At 45.4% G+C, this 18671-nt stretch overlaps 1 protein-coding gene across 1 annotated transcript in view; it reads right to left on the reverse strand.

Moving 5' to 3' along the window:
* Nucleotides 1-617: 617 nt before the first annotated feature.
* The window catches only part of KAT6A (lysine acetyltransferase 6A), a 78559-nt gene continuing 60505 nt past the window's right edge, over nucleotides 618-18671 (reverse strand). Inside the window, exons 16-18 of the mRNA XM_024203683.2 lie at nucleotides 17429-18118; nucleotides 15672-15972; nucleotides 618-5779 (exon numbers count right to left, since the gene is read on the reverse strand). Of these exons, the coding sequence (XP_024059451.1) occupies nucleotides 3180-5779; nucleotides 15672-15972; nucleotides 17429-18118 (3591 nt within the window). The 3' untranslated portion in view covers nucleotides 618-3179. The remainder of the gene's footprint in view (nucleotides 5780-15671; nucleotides 15973-17428; nucleotides 18119-18671) is intronic.

Genomic DNA, 18671 nt, shown 5'->3' on the forward strand with positions numbered 1-18671 from the left:
AAAAACATCATTATAGGGTTAAAACATGGTTTCCAACATCGGTTTTCCTGTTCACACAGGCAACAGAAAACATGTTGTAACTCAGAGGGGTCACACCCATATTTTCAAACTGTGTGTAATCATTGGTATTTTGTAGCTGAGACATACCAATACCAGGCAGCTTGCAATGCCAGGGAACCAACAGGCAGTTTTGTTCTCAATTTTATCACCTGTAGTGAAGCAAGTGATTGTGGCTGACAACAAATATTTCTCCACCCCTCTCCTGATTTTTCATGCTTGCTGTCTGGTCACCCTACTCCAAACCATCCCTTTGGGCAGGAAGAAAGAAGCTGACGATTTAGTCAAATGATTTTCTAGAGCAGGCCTTACACTCTTGAGAGAAAGGTTCAGTTTTCTTTGGTGTGCAGCTTCTACTCAGAGGAGGTAACATTATGGGCAGAGATTGTTCTTGGATTTAGGTGCACAGTCTCCCTAAGGTACTGTACCTCTTCTGGATCAACAGTCATACAAGAGGGAATTAAATCCACAGACCCCTGGCAACAGTTACAGGATTAAATTCTCAAATGCTCTAGAGGAAGAAAAATTCCACATGCACAACAGACATCCAAAATGGCTCAACATAATTTATTTTTTATGTTAAAATGTACAGAGTTCTTTTGAAAGTACTTGCTAGAAAGGGAAAAAAAAGTGATATTACATACAAGGAGAGGAAGGGAGGCCAGCCGGCCAGGAGCGCATGACATGGAGAATTACAAAGGCATCTAGGCCCCCCTTCCCCTTAGCTTACAAGTCACCATGAACAAAGTACAAAGAGGTTACAAAACAGGAAAAGCAAATATAAACAGACAGGAATAGACTTAGCTTCATTTGTACATGCGGCTTTTAGAGGCATCTGGAGCTCTATTCACACACTCTAGAGATCTCTTTAAAGAGAATTTTTATCTTTCTTAAAATAGTTTTTAATATTCTACAACAAAGATAAAAAATTTTAAAGATGGAATGAAATGAAAAAGCTCTTATTTTAAAAGGCATCAAAGTCACTAACAGTGATTTTTTTAAATTTCTTTTAGAAGATTACCCAAGTTATCTTGCTAAAAATACATTTTTTTTTAAACAGAAGTGAAAAAATGGTAGGTACCAATATTACTTGTGTTGGATAATTTCTTTTTATAATATAGAAAAGAACTTTTTTTTTCTACAATAGTTCTACAGTCACAAAGGCTTGTGGAAAAGGGAGCTGCCCAATTGATTAAAAAAAACATACAAAAACCAAACCAAACATAACAGCAAACAAACTAAATTCACAGCCCTCATTTCAACAGTTTCTCCTCCTGTCTTTAACCCTCTCTCTCCCTGCTCCCCTGCCCTCCCTCCCGCAACCACGAAGCAATGACACAGCTGAAGATCTAGGAAGGAGAGGGCAGCACAGTGCGCTTTCTACATGGATGAGTTAAAACCGGAATAGTATATACAGAGAAACGGGATCTACACAGCCTCGCACATGCTCAAAACAAAGAAATAAGGAGTGGAAGTCCTTGGAATTCTGCCTTTTTATATTTGGCAGTTATTGAAGAAAGATCCGTTTTAGTGCATCTGAAGAAACCTCAAATCTTCATTTGGATGTTTTTGTTTTGTTTTGTTTACAACTAATTGTTTTTATTATTGTCTGTATCTCTACAGAATATACAATAAAAGAGAGAGTTTTACACTAAAGGGTAAATAATGGCCCTTCTTTGTATATTTGATGGCATGCCAACAGGTGCGGTCACTCTCTTTTATGATACACAGTTGAGTAGCAGAAAGAGAATAGGAACAGTGGGAATAGCGTGGAACAAGCACACTACAAAATCCTGCTGACTAGGTCCCACTGCTGTTGCTGACTGTCCCACTCCCATTTCCTCCCTTGAGAGGAGCTGAAATTCCCTTCACTTCCCACACACAGACTCAAAGGTGATGAATTTCTTAGGCAATGATCTCAAAAGAAACTGGGAAAGCAGGAATGTGCCTGTTTTAACACCATGACTCCCCTGGAAGAAGGACACACCCAGCAGTTTCCCCCCACATGCAGAGGAATGGAATAGTGACAAAGACTCTGTAGGTTTCTTGTCAAGTCACTTAAACGTACGCTTCATCTTCCAAGATTATGTGAGTAAAGGAACATAGAGGCAGATCACTGGCAATGGCTGCTCTTGAGCTCAGTCAGACTCCAAGGCTCAGAACCAAGATCCTTAGCATTTCAAAGCAGATATTAAAAACGAGTTTGGGATCTCAGAGTTATGGCTGATTTGCAGGTTGTCAAAACAAGAACCTGTAGCCATTTTCTTCTCTTTCTGATGCACAGTAACCATCTCTTATCCTTCTAGTGGCTGCATTAGGGTTCCATACAGTTCTCCTTTGAGATGCTAATGCTAGTTCAGACTGACAGTGTGTGTGTGCTGGAGAACATTTTAAAGTGACATACTTTCAGAATGAAACATACAGACTGTATTTCAATTAATTAATCTATGAAGACATCAGTGTGAGAAGAATTTATGTTTACATATAATTCCAAATTGTACTGAGGGGTGAGAGGGTCAGAAAGGGTTAAGAGGAGAAATTTTCCTGCCTCATTGGAATAAAGAGTTAGTTTGTCCTCCATGTCCCGTTCTGAGTCTCCCATAAGTGCCTCCTGCTGGACTTAAGTAGGAAATGCAAGGTGGGGACTAGAGGGATGGGTTTTGTTGCTCTTGGAGATGTCTGACATTTTAATGACTGCAGCATTGGGAGCTGCACACAGAGGGACATACGGGAGGAAGAGGAAGGGGTGGGGAACATACACTTGAAAATAAAATTTAAAAAGATGATTCACTGTTAAAGATATTCTGTCTGTGTGGTCAGCAAAGTAAGGCTCTTTTTAAATTATGAAAAGATTTTTGTGCACGTTTTCCCCCTAAAACCATTTTAAAATGACTTCAGCTGTAAAATGTTTCAGGATTCTGAAGGAAACAAAAACCCAAAATGAACGAACGAAAAAAGAATAAAGACCAGGCTTCCTAAAAAATAAAATAAACCAAAGAAAAACCCTCTAAATCTACAGCAATATTTTTAACTGGAAAAAGGTCCATTTTCTCTGGTTCGTCAGTATAAAAGGTTCCTTTATTTATATATATTTAAGTTTTTAGGTTGCAAGTTCATCTCGCTCATCTTCTCATGTACGGTCCGTTGAGCGACTGCTTGGGCACCCCAGCAGCATTCATGTAACTGTGATGGGAGGGGCCAGTATACATCATGTTTCCATGAGGGTTTGGCTGCATAGGCTGCTGGGTATAGGCCTGGCTCCCCATCATTCCCATCTGCATCTGCATAGGATACTGTGCTGTCTGGTTCATGTACGCAGGGTTACTATGGTAACTGCTGTTCATCATGGGCTGTGTCATTCTGTAGCTGTTCATGGCATTCAGAGTGTTCATATTCATGGAATTGACATTGTAGGGGGGAGTTGGCATCAAGTTAACCCCCATGTTCATACCTCGCTGAACAGCTAGTGCACGAGGGCCAGCCTGCATGGCAACTGCCGGTGGGCTGCGGCCATAGAGCTGCTGCTGGTGTGCAGTTGCAGAGGGCAGTGGTGCTGATTTAGAACGAATGGAAATATGCCCCTTAACGGGCATTTGCCCCTGCAACCTTTGTGTGTGGGGGATACCAATGTTGGTAGCAGACATGTTACATTGAAGCAGAGGTGATGTGAGGTTCATGGTGGTGGATGCCAAGTTTGGTGGGGGTGTCATGGTGGCTTGTGCTTGCGGTGTCCCAGCTAATGGATGAGATGGAGCTAGCTGAGCCAATCCTGTGTTGGACAGAGAAACACTGGTTGCATAGGACGTCACAGCAGGAGAATGGCTATAAGGCATGGCATGAGGGTCCATAATGGTGTTTGTCAGCTGCTGCAACTTGGCTAAACTGAATGTGGCTGATGGCTGAGAGTAGCTCCCAGCACCAAAATCTCCTGGAATCCTCTCATAGATACTTATGTTGCCAGTGCCTCCTGATTCAGGTATTTCCATGATCATAGGTGCTGGGGTGAAACTATTATTCATGCTACACTGAGACAGTGGAGGTTGCTGCTGGGGTGGAGGTGGGGGTTGAGGCTGTTGTGACTGCGGCTGCTGCTGTTGCTGCTGCTGCGGCTGTGTTGCTGGTTGCTGGTTGCTTGGAGGCCTTTCTACCACACAGCTCTGAGGTGACTTAATGTTGCAGTTTGCAGCAGGCTGGACAGTGCTCTGTTGCATCATGCTGCAGCTGTTGCCAATGTTTGCCATTTGCTGAGTGACAACACAACTGTTCTGAGTTAGGCTACTAGAGGAGGACAATCCCCCATAGGAGCAGCTGCTCTGGGAAGAGTTATTTCCACAAATGCTGCCTCCCATAGTGGAGTCATAACTGCTGGGGTTTTCGTAGTTCTCTGTGGTGCTCTCAATGCTGCCAAGGTCACTGAAGCCACTATCCACCACCTGCTGAGAGTGGTCTGATACAGAAGGCACATCCATCATGGGGCTGGTCTCCATGTTCTGCATAGAAGGTGCGGACAGGGATCCTTGTTCAGGGCTTATCTGGGTGTAACCACTCTCCAGAGCAGGCACATTGGGACTGCTGACAGAACGCACAGATTGGCTAGGATGGGACTGAACAGAGGATATTGGACTGTTGTGTTCTGAGGCATGGCAATCTTCAACCATTGATATTTGAGGGTCCTCATCAGCTTGAGTGTAACTCTGCAGAGTTTGACAAGCTGCAAGAGTTTCCTCACAGTCCTGGTACGCTACATCATGTTCATTACTTTCCTCCTGCGTCAAGGACTGGACTGCTTGGACAGTTTCTAGATCTAGTTCACTATGAGGAATCTCTTCCTCTTCTTTTAATTCAATTAACCTTTCTTTAGTATTTTGCTCTTCTTCATGATCGTCTTCAGAGCCAGGGACATGTTCTGAGCCCACTGATGTCTCATGGGAAGCCTGCTCTTCCTCAGAATCTGCCTCTGCTTCATTTTTGCCCTTTACCTCTTCTCTACTGCTCTGTATACTTGTTTCTAAAAAAGACTCCTGGACATCAGGCTCCTCCTTTACTTCTTCTCTAATTGGCAGTTCCTCCAATTCTTTCTTCTTTGCAGATTCCAGATGACCATCATCTTCATCATCTGCATCATGGTCTTCATTTTGGTTTATAACTACTGCAACCTCATCCTCTTCTTCCTCATGGTCATGCTCAGGTTCTTCTAATTCTTGCTGTTCTTCTTCTGATTGCCTTTGCTCTTCTAATACCCGTGGCTTCTCCTCTACTTCCTCCTCTACCTCAGGTTCCTTAACATCTGCTGCTGGACTGCTGCTGCTGTCCATAGGAGAAACTGCTCTCACTTCACTGGTGGTTGTATCTTCCTCTTCTCCCTCTCCCACCTCCTCTGTTTCCATTTGCACATCTTCCTCCTTCTTTTCCTCAGCGAGGGGCTGCTCTTCTTTCTTCTCAAGAGGCTCTTCTTTCTCCTGCATTTTGGGTTTACGCCCTGGTTTTGAATTAGTTACCATGGCATCAACTCCCTCATCTTGAGCAGATACTGGCACCTTTTCCCGGTTCAGTTTAAACCCTGGTTTTCTACCAGGTCTTTTCTTCCAGTGGATTGGTTTGCGACTTTTGCCTTTTGGCCATCCCTTTTTCTTTTTCATGGGTGTGGAAGTATCTGGCTCAAATGGAGAAACCTTTGCTTCACATTTTCTGAGCACAGACACTGGCTTCAAGGTAGGGGTGCCTGGAAACACAAAACAAAAATATCACTTAAACTTTTCATAATTACTTGAATGTTTCCTTCTCCCTGCCTTCAAAGGAATCCTCCCCGCATTTCAAAGTCCCAAGCATTCCACCCCATTTATTAATTCAATGTTTATGAACAATAAAACAGAACAGATAATTTTTAACCCTTTCCCTCATTTCAATATTTGCTCATTAATAACACATGAAATGAATTGCATTTGCAAAGAACATATTTTTAGAGTTTTGAGCCTTTAATATATAATCCAAATTCAGTGACATACTATACGTTGGAAGAACTAAAAAGGACCACCATAACGTTGCAAGTACAATTAATGTAATGTGTTTTTAATAGGAAAATATTCCACTTGAGCAAGATACTTCCCACACCTATGAACATACATTGCACATGTGTTTACATTTAGTTCTGTTCTTCAGAAGAGATCTAAGAGCCAGAACTATTTCCCTTTCCAGTCATTGCTGAAATTGATTAAAAATCGAAGTAACTATATAGATCCAGTAGAACACCAGAGTTACGAATTCACCAGTCAACCACACACCTCATTTGGAACCGGAAGTCAGCAATCAGGCAGCAGAGACAAAAGAAGCAAATACTATACAGTACAGTACTGTGTTAAACATAAAGTACTAAAAAAAATAAAGGGAAAGTCTAAAAAAAAAAAAGATTTGACAAGGTAAGGAAACTGTTTCTGTGCTTGTTTCATTTAAATTAAGATGGTTAAAAAAGCAGCATTTTTCTTCTGCAAAATAAAATTTAAAAGCTGTATTAAGTCAATGTTCAGTTGTAAACTTTTGAAAAAACAACCATAACATTTTTTCTGAGTTACAAACAACCTCCATTCCCAAGGTGTTCATAACTCTGAGATTCTACTGTAATTTAATTTGGCAGCTGAAGAACACTTTGTTTCTGCATAAATAATAAAAGGAAGCCAATTTTTTCTCTCTTTTGTCTATTTTTTGGTGAATCAATTTTAACATTTAAGCTACTTTCCAAATGTTATTATAGATTCATAGATATAAGGCCAGAAAGGACCATTGTGATCATCTAGTCTGACCACTGGTATAGCACAGGCCCTAGGACTTCCTTGAATTAATTCCTGTTCGAACTAGAGCATTTCTCTTACAAAAATATCCAATCCTGATTTAAAGTTTTGAGTGATGAAGAATCCAACACAGCCCTTGATAAATTGTTCCAATAGTTACAAATTTGCATCTTATTTCTAGTTTGAATGTATCAAGCTTCAACTTCCAGCTACTGGATCACATTATACCTTTCTCTGCTAGACTGAAGAGCCCTCTATTTCTGCTCCCTATGTTGGTACTTATAAATTGAGATCAAGTCACTCTTAACCTTCTCTTTATTAACTTAAACAGTCTAAGCTCCTTGAGTCTCACCATGAGGCATGTTTTCCAATCCTTTAATAATTCTTGTCTAACTGATCACCGTATTTGAGGTCAGGAAGGAATTTTCCCCTGGGTCAGATTGGCGGAGACCTTGGGGTTTTTTTGCCTGCCTCTGCAGCATGGGGCACGAATCACTTGAAGGTTTTAACTAGAGTAAATGGTGAATTATCTGTAACTTGAAGTCTTTAAACCATGATTTGAGGACTTCAGTAACTCAGCCAGAGGTTAGGGGTCTAATACAGGAGTGGGTGGGTGAGGTTCTGTGGCCTGCAATGTGCAGGTGGTCACACTAGATGATCATGATGGTCCCTTCTGACATTAAAGTCTATAAATCTTGTGGACATCAGACCTGGACAGAATACTCCAGTAGTGGTCGCAGTACCAAATACAGAGGTAATGTAACCTGCCTATTCCTACTCAAGACTCCCCTGTCTATACATACCAGGATCACATTAGCTCTTTTTGCCACAGCATCACACTGGGAGCTCATGTCCAGGTGATTATCTACCTGAAGTACTTTTCAGTCACAGCTTTCCACGACAGACTTCCCCAGGCTGGAAGTATGGCCTACATTTTGTTCCTACAGCGTAATTTTATATTTGGCTGTATTAGCACACATATTGTTAGCTTAAACGCAGCTAACCCAGAGATCTAGATTGCTCTGTATCAGTAGCCTGTAGTCTTCATCGTTTACCACAGACATTCTTGCTCTTTATGGACCTGTTCCTACAAGATGCTGAGCACTGTCAAGTAGAGTTTGTGAAGTCAAGGGGAAGTTGGAAGTTTTTGACACTTCTATTAGTCTCTCAGCACCGTGTAGGACTCAGTCCTACCCGCAGTAAATCGTTGAAAAATTATTAGTTCCTATATGTTTTCATACTTTGAGTTTAAACCAATGGAGTCACTCGAAACAATTTCTCTCTCTCTCTCTCTCTCTCTCTTTAGTGTTAAATACTACAAAATTATTTGAAAGGTGTTGTCCTACTTCCCATTCAATTGACATTTAGTCATGCTGCCCCATTTGGTTCTTTAAAAAAACGGTTACTAACCTTCCATAACTGTTGTTCTTCGAGATGTGTTGTTCATGTCCATTCCATGTTAGGTGTGTGCGCTTGCCACATGCACTGGTGCCAGAAGTTTTTCCTGTAGTGGTATGCATAGGGGACTGGCTCTGGTGCCCTCAGGAATGGTGTGCATATGCGCTGATATAAGGGGCACCGCCGGCTCCCCCCTTCCTCAGTTCCTTCTTGCCGAAACTCCGACAGAGGAGAAGGAGGGCGGTTCATGGAATGGACGTGAGCAACACATCTCGAAGAACAACAGTCACGGTGATGAGTAACCGTTTTTTCTTCTTCTTCAAGTGCTTGCTCATGTCCATTCCATGTTAGGTGACTCCCAAGCAGTATCTGTGGAGGTGGATAGGAGTTCATAGACGTGTTGATTGCAACACAGCTCTGCCAAAGCCAGTGTCATCTCTGGCCTGCTGGGTGATGGTGTAGTGGATTGTGAAGGTGTGCACCAAATACCACATTGCGGCCCTGCAGATATCCTTGATAGGGACTTGTGCTAGGAAGGCTGTTGATGATGCCTGAGCTCTCATTGAATGTGCCATCACTATCGGTGGAGGTACAACCTGCGCCAAATCGTAGCAAGTACAGATGCAGGTAGTAATCCAAGACGAAAGCCTTTAAGACGACACTGGGAGGCCTTTCATCCTGCCAGCCACCGCAACAGAGTTGAGTCGATCTACAGAAGGAGTTGGTATGCTCTGAGTAGAAAGCCAGAGTCCGCCTGACATCTAGAGTGTGCAAACGCCTCTCCTCGTTGGACGCATGAGGCTTTGGGCAGAACATTGGGAGGAAAATGTCCTGGTTAACATGAAAAGGCAACACCACCTTTGGAAGGAAAGCAGGATGGGGACACAACTGAGCCTTGTTCTTGTAGAACACAGTGTATAGGGGCTCCGAGGTGAGGGCTTTAATCTCAGAGACTCACCTTGCTGAAGTGATAGCCACAAGGAAAGCAACCTTCCACGACAGATGCGCAAGAGAATAGGATGCTAGAGGTTTGAAGAGAGGGCCAGTGAGCCTAGAGAGGACTAGGTTGAGCTCCCATTGGGGCACCAGGTCCCGGACTGGGGGAAAAAGCCTTTCAAGGCCCTTAAGCAACCTGATCGTCATTTCATGTGAGAATACTGATCTGCCCCAGACATGGGGATGGAAAGCCAAAATGGCTGCCAGGTACACCTTGATCGAGGAGAAGGCAGGGCCTTGATGTTTTAGGTGAAGCAGATAGTTCAGAATGGACTGCAGAGAAGACTGGGTCAGGGAGATCCTCTGCGCCGACGGCCAGCAGGAGAAGCACTTCCACTATGCCAGGTAAGTCGCTCTAGAGAAGGGTTTTCTACTCTCCAACAGAATGTGATGACTTGACTAGAGCAGGCCTGCTCCTTTGGGTTCAGCCACACAGCATCCACACTGTGAGGTGGAGAGAGGCGAGGTTCGGGTGCAGCAACCTCCCGTGATCATGAGAGCAGGTCTGGGCAGTTGGGAAGCGTCCATGGGGACTCTGTTGCCAAATCCACGAGCATGCCGAACCAATGCTGGGGCGATCATGATGACTTTGGCCCTCTTGATTGTCAGGAGAGTCCTGCTGAGAAGCGGGATCAGCGGGAAGGTGTATATCAGGTCATTTGTCCAAGACAGGAGGAAAGCGTCTGAGAGCGATCCGCTGTCAAGCCCTTGAAGGGAGCAGAACTGGTGGGACTTCCTGTTCCCACCTGGTGGCAAACAGGTCCACTTGGGGAGTTCCCCAGCTCTGTAAAATCATTCTGATGACCTCCGAGTGGAGGGACCACTCGTGGTGAGAAAAAAAAAGACCTGCTAAGGCAACCAGCCAGCATGTTTCAGACACCAGGAGATGTAGAGCCTTGATTTATATGGGGTGCCAGATAAAGAAATCCCACAGCCGGAGGGCTTCTTGACAGAGGACCAAGCTCCTCCTTGCCTGTTGACATAAAACATGGAGGCCATATTGTCCGTCAACACCTGTGCCACCTGATGGGATAATTGGGGAAGAAACAATTTGCAAGCGAAACGGATGGCCCTGAACTCCCTGACACTGATGTGCAATACCAGCTCTTCCTGGGATCACAACCTCTGGGTCTTTAGTGATCCAAATTGGCTTCCCATGTGTCCAACACTAGCCCATTGTGGGTTTCGGGGTCGCAAAGGGTACTTCTTCGGGCATATTTACTGGGTTGGACCACCATTCCAGAGCAGTAAGTACTCATTGTGAAATTGTGAGGACTCTGTCCAGGTGGTGCCTGGCTGGGGTGTAGACTGACGCCAGCCACATCTGGAGGAGTCTGAGATGTAGTTGTGCATGTCGAATTACATACATGCATGCCGCCATGTGCCCTAGCAACCTGATGCATACCATGGCCGTGGTGATTGCGTGACTGGTGAGTTGAGTGATTAGGCGTGACATTGCCTTGAATCTGGGTTCTGGGAGAAAGGCCCTGGCTCAGATAAGAGTCCAGAACTGCCCCAATAAAATCTATTCTCTGCATTGGAACCAATGTGGATTTTTGTTCGTTTATCAATAGACCCAAGGCTCAGCAAGTGACTTGGACCAACTCGATGCTGCGATGAACTTGTGCCCTCGAACGACCCTTGATGAGCCAACTGTTGAGGTAAGGGTAGATTTGAATGCCCTGGCGCCTCAGATAAGCTGCGACCACCCATGCATTTTGTGACCACCGTTGGCGCTGTAGCCAGGCCAAATGGAAGCACTACCAACTGGTAGCGAGCTCGTCCCACTACAAACCGCAGGAACCTTCTGTGTCCGTGGAAAACTGAAATATGAAAATACGTGTCCTTCAAGTCGAGAGCGGTGTACCAGTCTCCAGGATCCACGGAGGGGATAATGGAGGCCAAGGAGACCATGCAGAACTTCAACTTTTTGAGATATTTGTTGAGGCCCCACAGGTCCAATACAGGACACAGACCCCTTTTGGCCTTCGGTATCAGAAAGTACTGAAAGTAGAAACTTTTCCTTCTTAGATGCATGGGGTCTTCCTCTACGGCCCCTACTCACAGGAGGGCTTGCACCTCGAGTGAGAAGTTGCTTGTGAGAAGGGTCCCTGAAGAGGGATGAGGTTGCCGTTAGGCGCACCCTCAAAATACCCGCTTGCTTCCTGGCGGGTAGCGGGGAAGAGCCCAAGTGGGAGGAAGGAGCTAACTGTTGGCCTTGACGGCGCTTGTAGCCCTCGCCCTTCTTACCGTAGGGCTCCGGTCAGGCCTGACCACTTGGTCTTTGAGGTTGCTGCGGCTTAAACCTCTTTCTAGCAGAGGCCGGTGTATAGAGACCAAGGGAACGTAGAGTAGACCATGAGTCCTTAAGCCCATGTAACCATGTCTGTTTGTTCTGCAAACAGGGCTAGGCCATCGAAAGGGAGGTCCTGAATTGATTGTTGAGCCTCTGTCGACAGCTGTAGTGATGGACCTGGCCGCTGAGTCCACCGTGTCAGAGGCGGCCTGAAGGGAGGACTTTGCCACATTTCTCCCTTCGTCTAAAATGGCCAGGAACTCCTGCCTGGAGTCCTCTGGCAGTGAGTCTGCGAAGTTGGCCACAGACTGCCACACATCAAAATCATACCTACCGAGTAAGGCCTGATGGTTTGCCACTCGTAATTGGAGGCTGGCAGATGAATAAACTTTTCTGCCAAATAAGTCTAGCCTCTTGCCGTCTTTGGGAGTTGGCCCAGGTTGTCCCTGCCTGTCTCTCTCGTTGGCCGCAAAGACCACTAGGAGTTCGGAGCCGGGTGGGAATATAAATACTCAAAGCCCTTCGCAAGGACATAATACTTCCTCTCTGCCCATTTGGAGATAGGCAGGAGAGAGGACGGGATCTGCCATAAAGCTTTTACCAGCTTTACCGCTCCTTCATGGATTGGGAATGCAACCCTAGACAGGGCCACCGGGGCCAAAATGTATCAGAGGGTTCTGCCCCTGATAAAGTATCAGAGGGTTCTGCCAGCTCCTCTGCTTCCCATTCCAGGTTTGCAGCCACCTGCTTTAGCAGCTCCTGGTGTGCCTTGGCATTGTCCTGTGGCACTGTTTGGGACAGTCCCGCCACTGCCTTGTCGGGCGAGGGTGGGAGGAGGGGCTGGCTCAGCGTCCCCCACACCGCATGGGTGGCCTCCACCAAGGTCGGAGGATGCTCCTGGGCACCTTGCTCAGACCCTTCCTCTGAGTCTGGAGGGTGGTGGGAGACTGCCACTGACTTCCTCTCTGATGCCCCCGACACTGAACGCTGCATCTTAAATAAATAAATATATGGAGATATTCCTATCTCATAGAACTGGAAGGGACCTTGAAAGGTCATTGAGTCCAGTCCCCTGCCTTCACTAGCAGGACCAACTACTGTCCCTGACAGATTCCATCCCTCCCATCCTTAAATGGCCCCCTCGAGGATTGAACTCACAACCCTGGGTTTAGCAGGCCAATGCTCAAACCACTGAGTTATTCCTCCCCCACAATGCCATGAGTTCCAAAAGTGCCACGAGGTAGGCCACTGGCCCTGGGGCCATGCACCGGCTGGTAGCCCTGTTGGAACCCCCCCAGATATGGCTGGGTGTGCCTGGCTTGAGGAACCAGCCATCTCCTCAGCTTCCGAGTCTGAGGGACCGGGCGGCACTGACACTACGTCCATGTCCCCTCCATGCCTACCATCCCGGCATCTGCGGCTGGGGGAGAAGTTCTGGGGCTCAGGGTCCCAGTGCTGCCTGTCCAGAGACCGGTGGCAGAGCTGGACGCCTTGTGCTCTGGGAACAACACCAGGAGTCTGGCGATCGACAATCGGGCAACAGAGAACAAAGTCTCGACTCCAGAGATTGGTGCAGCAAGTCTGGCAATCTGCGTCTCAGCTCCAGGGACCATTCACGTGGTTCTGGGGATCGGCGTTGTGGTCCTGATGATCGCCGTTGCCCCGAGGAGTGGGTGGGACCGGTGCCATGATCCTGGGGACCAGTGGCATGCTTCGGCTCTGCGTCGACTGTTCGGCGAGTGATGCCACACCTCGGGGGACCAATGCCAATAGTCCGGCAAATGGTCCCAGGAGCTCCGGTTGTTATGGGCAGGTTGGAAGTGCGTCCCCGGGAATCGCTGCTTCAACGCCGACCGCCGTGGTGCCAGGGAACGATGCTGTGCCGATGGAGACCGTTGGCCAGGCCTCAGTGCCGGCTTCCCTCTGGAGATGACGACGTCTTGACGGGGCATTGGTGGCACCAGCAAAGACATGATGTCTTTTGCAGCCTGAAAGGCTTCTGGCCTGGATGGAATCTCCTGGTGGCGGGGACCTCTGCCACTACCTGGGGTGGCTGGTGGGTCCCTAGGAAGGCTGGATAGACTAGCCAGCGATGCAGGTGCCTGGCTGAGCTCCGGAGATGTGCCATCCCGCATGGGCCTATGCTCCTCTCCAGACTTTCCCTTCCCAGTACGGGATGTCGAGGAGCGCCCTCTCCTGGGGTGCTTTCTCTGCTTTTTAGCAGGTACTGGGGACCAGCGCCGGCAGTGCACTTTGCACGGATGCCACGGTGCTTGGTGAGGAGTCCAATCTTGGTGGCTCAGAGACCAGTGCAAGGGCCAACTCCATGAGGAGCGCTCTTAGTCTTATGTTCCACTCTATTTTAGTTCTTGGCTTGAAACTTTTGCTGATGCGACACTTTTCAGTAATGTGAGTTTCCCCCAAACGCATCAAGCAGCTTTGATGAGGGTCATTGACGAGCATCGGCTTTTTGCGGTGATCACAAGGCTTGAAGCCCGGGGACCGGGGCATGCCACATCCCTGGGCTAAGTCCCTTAGGGGATTATCTAACTTATCTACAGTATTATTTAGCTAACTATTAAGAGAACAATGAAAACTACTTATCTAAGAATTATTTACACAATGAGTGATAGGGAAAAAAAAACACTTCCCAAAGCAAGGAGACCCTCCAACACCATCACTGGTGGTAAGAAAGAGCTGAGGGGGGGGAGCCGGTGGCATACCTTGTACCGGCGCATATGCGCACCACTCCAGAAGGCGCCAGAGCCGGTCCCCTACAGATACCACTGAGGGAAAAACTTCTTGCACCAGTGCATGTGGTGAGCACACACCCCTAACATGGAATGGACATGAGCAACCGCTCTAAGAAGAACTTAAATTTTCCATAACTAGGAGACGTGATAAAATTAAGAGAAGAAAAATGTAGGTCAAACATCAGAGAAAACCTGGAAATGTGATGTATTAGTTTATATAATAGTTTCCCAGGGAAAGTACTGGAAGTCTCATAGCTTAAAATGGACCGGATAGATCTTTTCTCATCTCTAATTTCTACCATCACAAAACAATGTTCAAGCTGTAAAATGAATTCCCTAAAACATGTGCAACATGCTCAAGTTATTTTTTTCAATCTTAACTATTGCATGTTATGACATTGTTGTTATTCTTTCTGCCCAATCCATGTTGCATTAACATTTTTTTTCGCATTTAATTTTAATGTAAGTGGGGATTAACACCATAGGAACACAATGGTGATTGGTGCTATATAAATAGCAAAGATAGACAGAATTGCATCATTACCTCTTCAGCATTTAAGTACCTTTAGGGATGATTCTCCTCTGCTAATGAGAGGCCAGTTGAGTACTATGAATTACTTAGGAAGTTCCAGTAAGAATCATTGAAGGTGGGATGAGAACAGCAAACATCTCTTTCTTATGGTCCTTTATTTTTATTTGGCTGTTTGCCTTCATAAAATGTAGGCAATCAAAGAGCTCCCACAGGGTACATGCAATGTATTAGGCAATAATGGAGCATATAACAACTGTGAATTAGGTTATTAGTGAAATACTTGAATGAGAGATGCTATGTCTATAGTGTTACAGCACACTAAATGCCACAGTTCAGACCAAATTTATTTTTCTTGTCTGTATTAAAGGTTTAGGATCAGAGCACTTTGGGGAAGGATGAGAAATTGAGGGCAAGTACACCCAATATAAATGAGGAATAGATCCCAAATAGACCCTTTACTGTCTATTCCTCCTACTTTATTTAGTCACTGTAAGGGGATGCTGAGTAAGAGGTCGCTGGGATTTGCTTTGCTTTTATTTCTCTAAGTGACACCTTTGCGTAACCATTACTGCAGCCACATATATTTCCTTCACTAAGGAAGTGGAACAGATGAAATGTGAAGATGACCTGTTATCTCTTCACATGCTGAGATGATATTTAAATATAAAAATACATTTTTCATATGAGTTATAAATATCAGAGGTTGGTTTGATTGGTAATCTGTACCTAGTTAGATATTTTGTCTGGAAATTACAGGGCAGTGTATACTACTTCCTGAGGGATTAAGGCTATCACTCACTCAACACCCTTAACTATATCACGATGCCAATTCACAGCTTGCTCATGAAACATACCGTTAGTGTCATCAGACTCCTCATCATCTTTGGACTTCCTCTTAGAGGAGGGTCTGCGCCTGAGGGTATCCTGGGGGGGTAAGTGGCGAAAGTAGCCCCGGGTGAACAGTTCACTCTCATCCTCTTCCTCTTCCTCCTCGATCTCAAAGGTAGGCTCTAATCGGGGCATTGGTCTCTCAGAGTCCGAGTCCTCAAAAGGTTCATCCAGTACCTCTGTGGTCTCAGAGATTGTTTCAGTGACAACACTGCTGTTGTGGTGCTTGCGCTTACGGACTCGCCTCTTCCGATGGAGAATTGGTTTCTGAGTGGAGGGGGGAAAAAGGCATTTGATCACATACAGCAAAAATAAACCACTGAAAAATGGAAAAAACAAACTTCTGAACTCAGTCTGCGTGGGCTCAGGATAGCCTTCCCTCCAGAATCTAGACCAGGGGTCGGCAACCTTTCAGAAGTGGTGTGCCGAGTCTTCATTTATTCACTCTAATTTAAGGTTTCATGTGCCAGTAATACATTTTAACGTTTTTAGAAGGTCTCTTTCTATAAGTCTATAATATATAACTAAACTATTGTTGTATGTAAAGTAAATAAGGTTTTTAAAATGTTTAAGAAGCTTCATTTAAAATTAAATTAAAATGCAGAGCACCCCGGACCGGTGGCCAGGACCGGGCAGTGTGAGTGCCACTGAAAATCAGCTCGTGTGCTGCCTTCGGCACGCGTGCCATAGGTTGCCTACCCCTGATCTAGACACTACTGAAACCATGGCCCAGATTCTGCCCTCAGTGATTCAGATGAAAATAGAGAGGAATACTACTACTACTACTGCCCTGCTCTTGTATAGCAATTTTGTCAGCAGATCTCAACACACTTTGCAAAAGAGATCAGAGTCATTATCACCATTTTACAGATGGGGAAACTGAGGCACAGAGCAGTGATATTAGTTGCCCAAGCTTACCCTACATGCTAGTAGCAGAGATGGGGCTAGAACCCAGCTATTCTGAGTTCCAGTCCAGTGTTTTATTCACTCGGCCACATTTCTATGAAGTTAACTGGATTTACACCAGTGTAACAGAACAGAAACTGTTTGTAAGAGCTGAGGATCAACAATCCATCCATGACCTGCTATATAACTGTTCAGCAGGTTTACTGTCCAACAGGATCACAGCTAACTAACATCATTTCAGCACATATGTATGTGAATTAAAACCAACTACACAGATCATGCAGAAAAGATGATTTCTACTTTTTGTTTGCAGCATCCTGCCACTAAACACAAGGTTTTCTTGGTCATGTTTATAGAATTCATATCTCCAAAGTTAGGCCTGGTGAAGCCCTCACATTGCAATTTATTTTAAACTTGCTGATTAGTTAATGTTGTTTTGTGAAGCTTCTTTTCCAATGAATGCTATTTCCATGTTTATTGCATTGTATATGACATGACATGGATGTATTTTATAACAGAAGGGAGTGAAAAATAAAAAGCCAAGGGGAACATGGGAAAGCGTAACTTCCTGATACAATAGAAGGTGTCTACTAAAAGAATTAGCAAAAGTGTTCTCCACACATTGCCTTCTCTACACATTCGAGAAACAAGGACAGTCTCTCAGATTCTTTGAAAAGAGGCAGATCAGATGCAATATTGTAACTTGTGTAGCTTTAAACCAAGTCTCTTCAGCAATGGACCCCAAGATGGTACCAATGCAGGGAGAACACGTACTGCAGCATGCAGCCAGAGATGAAGGAGCACAAGAAGCACGTACCTTTCGTTTTAATGTTGGCTTGGTGAGAACAGGTGGAGAGTTTGAACGAGGACTCACAGGCTCATCCTCCTCCTCTTCGCTACTCTCACTAAAGCACCTCAGGAGAGTCCTATCCCCATCACTATAGCGCCGGGGTAATCTGTCACACTCCTCTGTGAATCTGCATTTCAGGGGCTCGGTGCTGTTCTTTAGCTGCCCCCTCCACATTTCCATGCCTTCGCTGTATCGCCTCCGGGGGGCTGATGACTTTTCAGCTTTGCTATACTGTCCCTGAGGGACTGCAGACTTTTCCTCATCTTCACCATAGCGCCCCCGTGCGGCTGGAGATTTCTCCTCACATTCTCCACATCGCCCCTGGGAGACTGCTGACTTCTCCTCGCATTCACCACATCGCCCCCGCGAGGCTGCTGACTTCTCCTCGCATTCACTACATCGCCCACTGGGGACTGCTGACTTTTCCTCCATGAGCAGTTTCTGTTCCTTCTCACTAAAGGGCTCCTGCAGCTTTTTGCCTTTTCGGCTCCATCGGCCTCTCCGTGATGTCTGGCTGTTTGCAGGAAGACTATCCAGGGGAAGAACTTGTTTATTTGGCCGTGTAGAATTGTCTGGAATTACGTTTGGCTTTTTTTCACTCTCTGTAGGAGAATAAGGCTCTTGCTCCTTCTTCTCCCACAATACAGATTTTACCACCTGAATTAAATAAAAACAAATACATTTTACATATTTTATTTAAATTATGTTTCCATCCTGAACCCCACCCTAAAAAAGCTCTTGACAAGACAAGGCACAGTACTGGAAACTGAAGGACTCAGAACAAGGTATCAGGGATGACTCCTGGGAGCTGCAGAATGGCAAATGGATAGCTCTCAAAGGGCTGCAAAGGGGTTCCAAAATCCCAGTTTGATAATGTTCTCCCACAAGCTGCCTGACAGCTTATTTCTACCACCAGTGGCCATTAGTTTACTGATACTTGCTGGAATGAAAATATAATAATCTTACACCAAAGTCCAGTATCTGTTAAACCTTGGAGGAAGTGGGATATAAAAGTCCTTTTTCCAGCTATTGTATATGGTCAAAGGCAACAGAAGTAATTTTCTATAGCAATGTAGAGTCAAGTGCATTTCACGGTTTAAATGCTATAGCAGTGTGCAATCAGCTTGTCAACAAGAGTAAGGTAATCTATTTGGGTCACTCCTCAATGCTGTTACTGACGTGACAAAGTGCATTGCTTGAGGATATGATG

This window comes from Terrapene carolina, unplaced genomic scaffold (genome assembly GCF_002925995.2).
Source record: "Terrapene carolina triunguis isolate 2854851 unplaced genomic scaffold, T_m_triunguis-2.0 Scaffold53, whole genome shotgun sequence".
Taxonomy (NCBI): domain Eukaryota; kingdom Metazoa; phylum Chordata; order Testudines; family Emydidae; genus Terrapene; species Terrapene triunguis.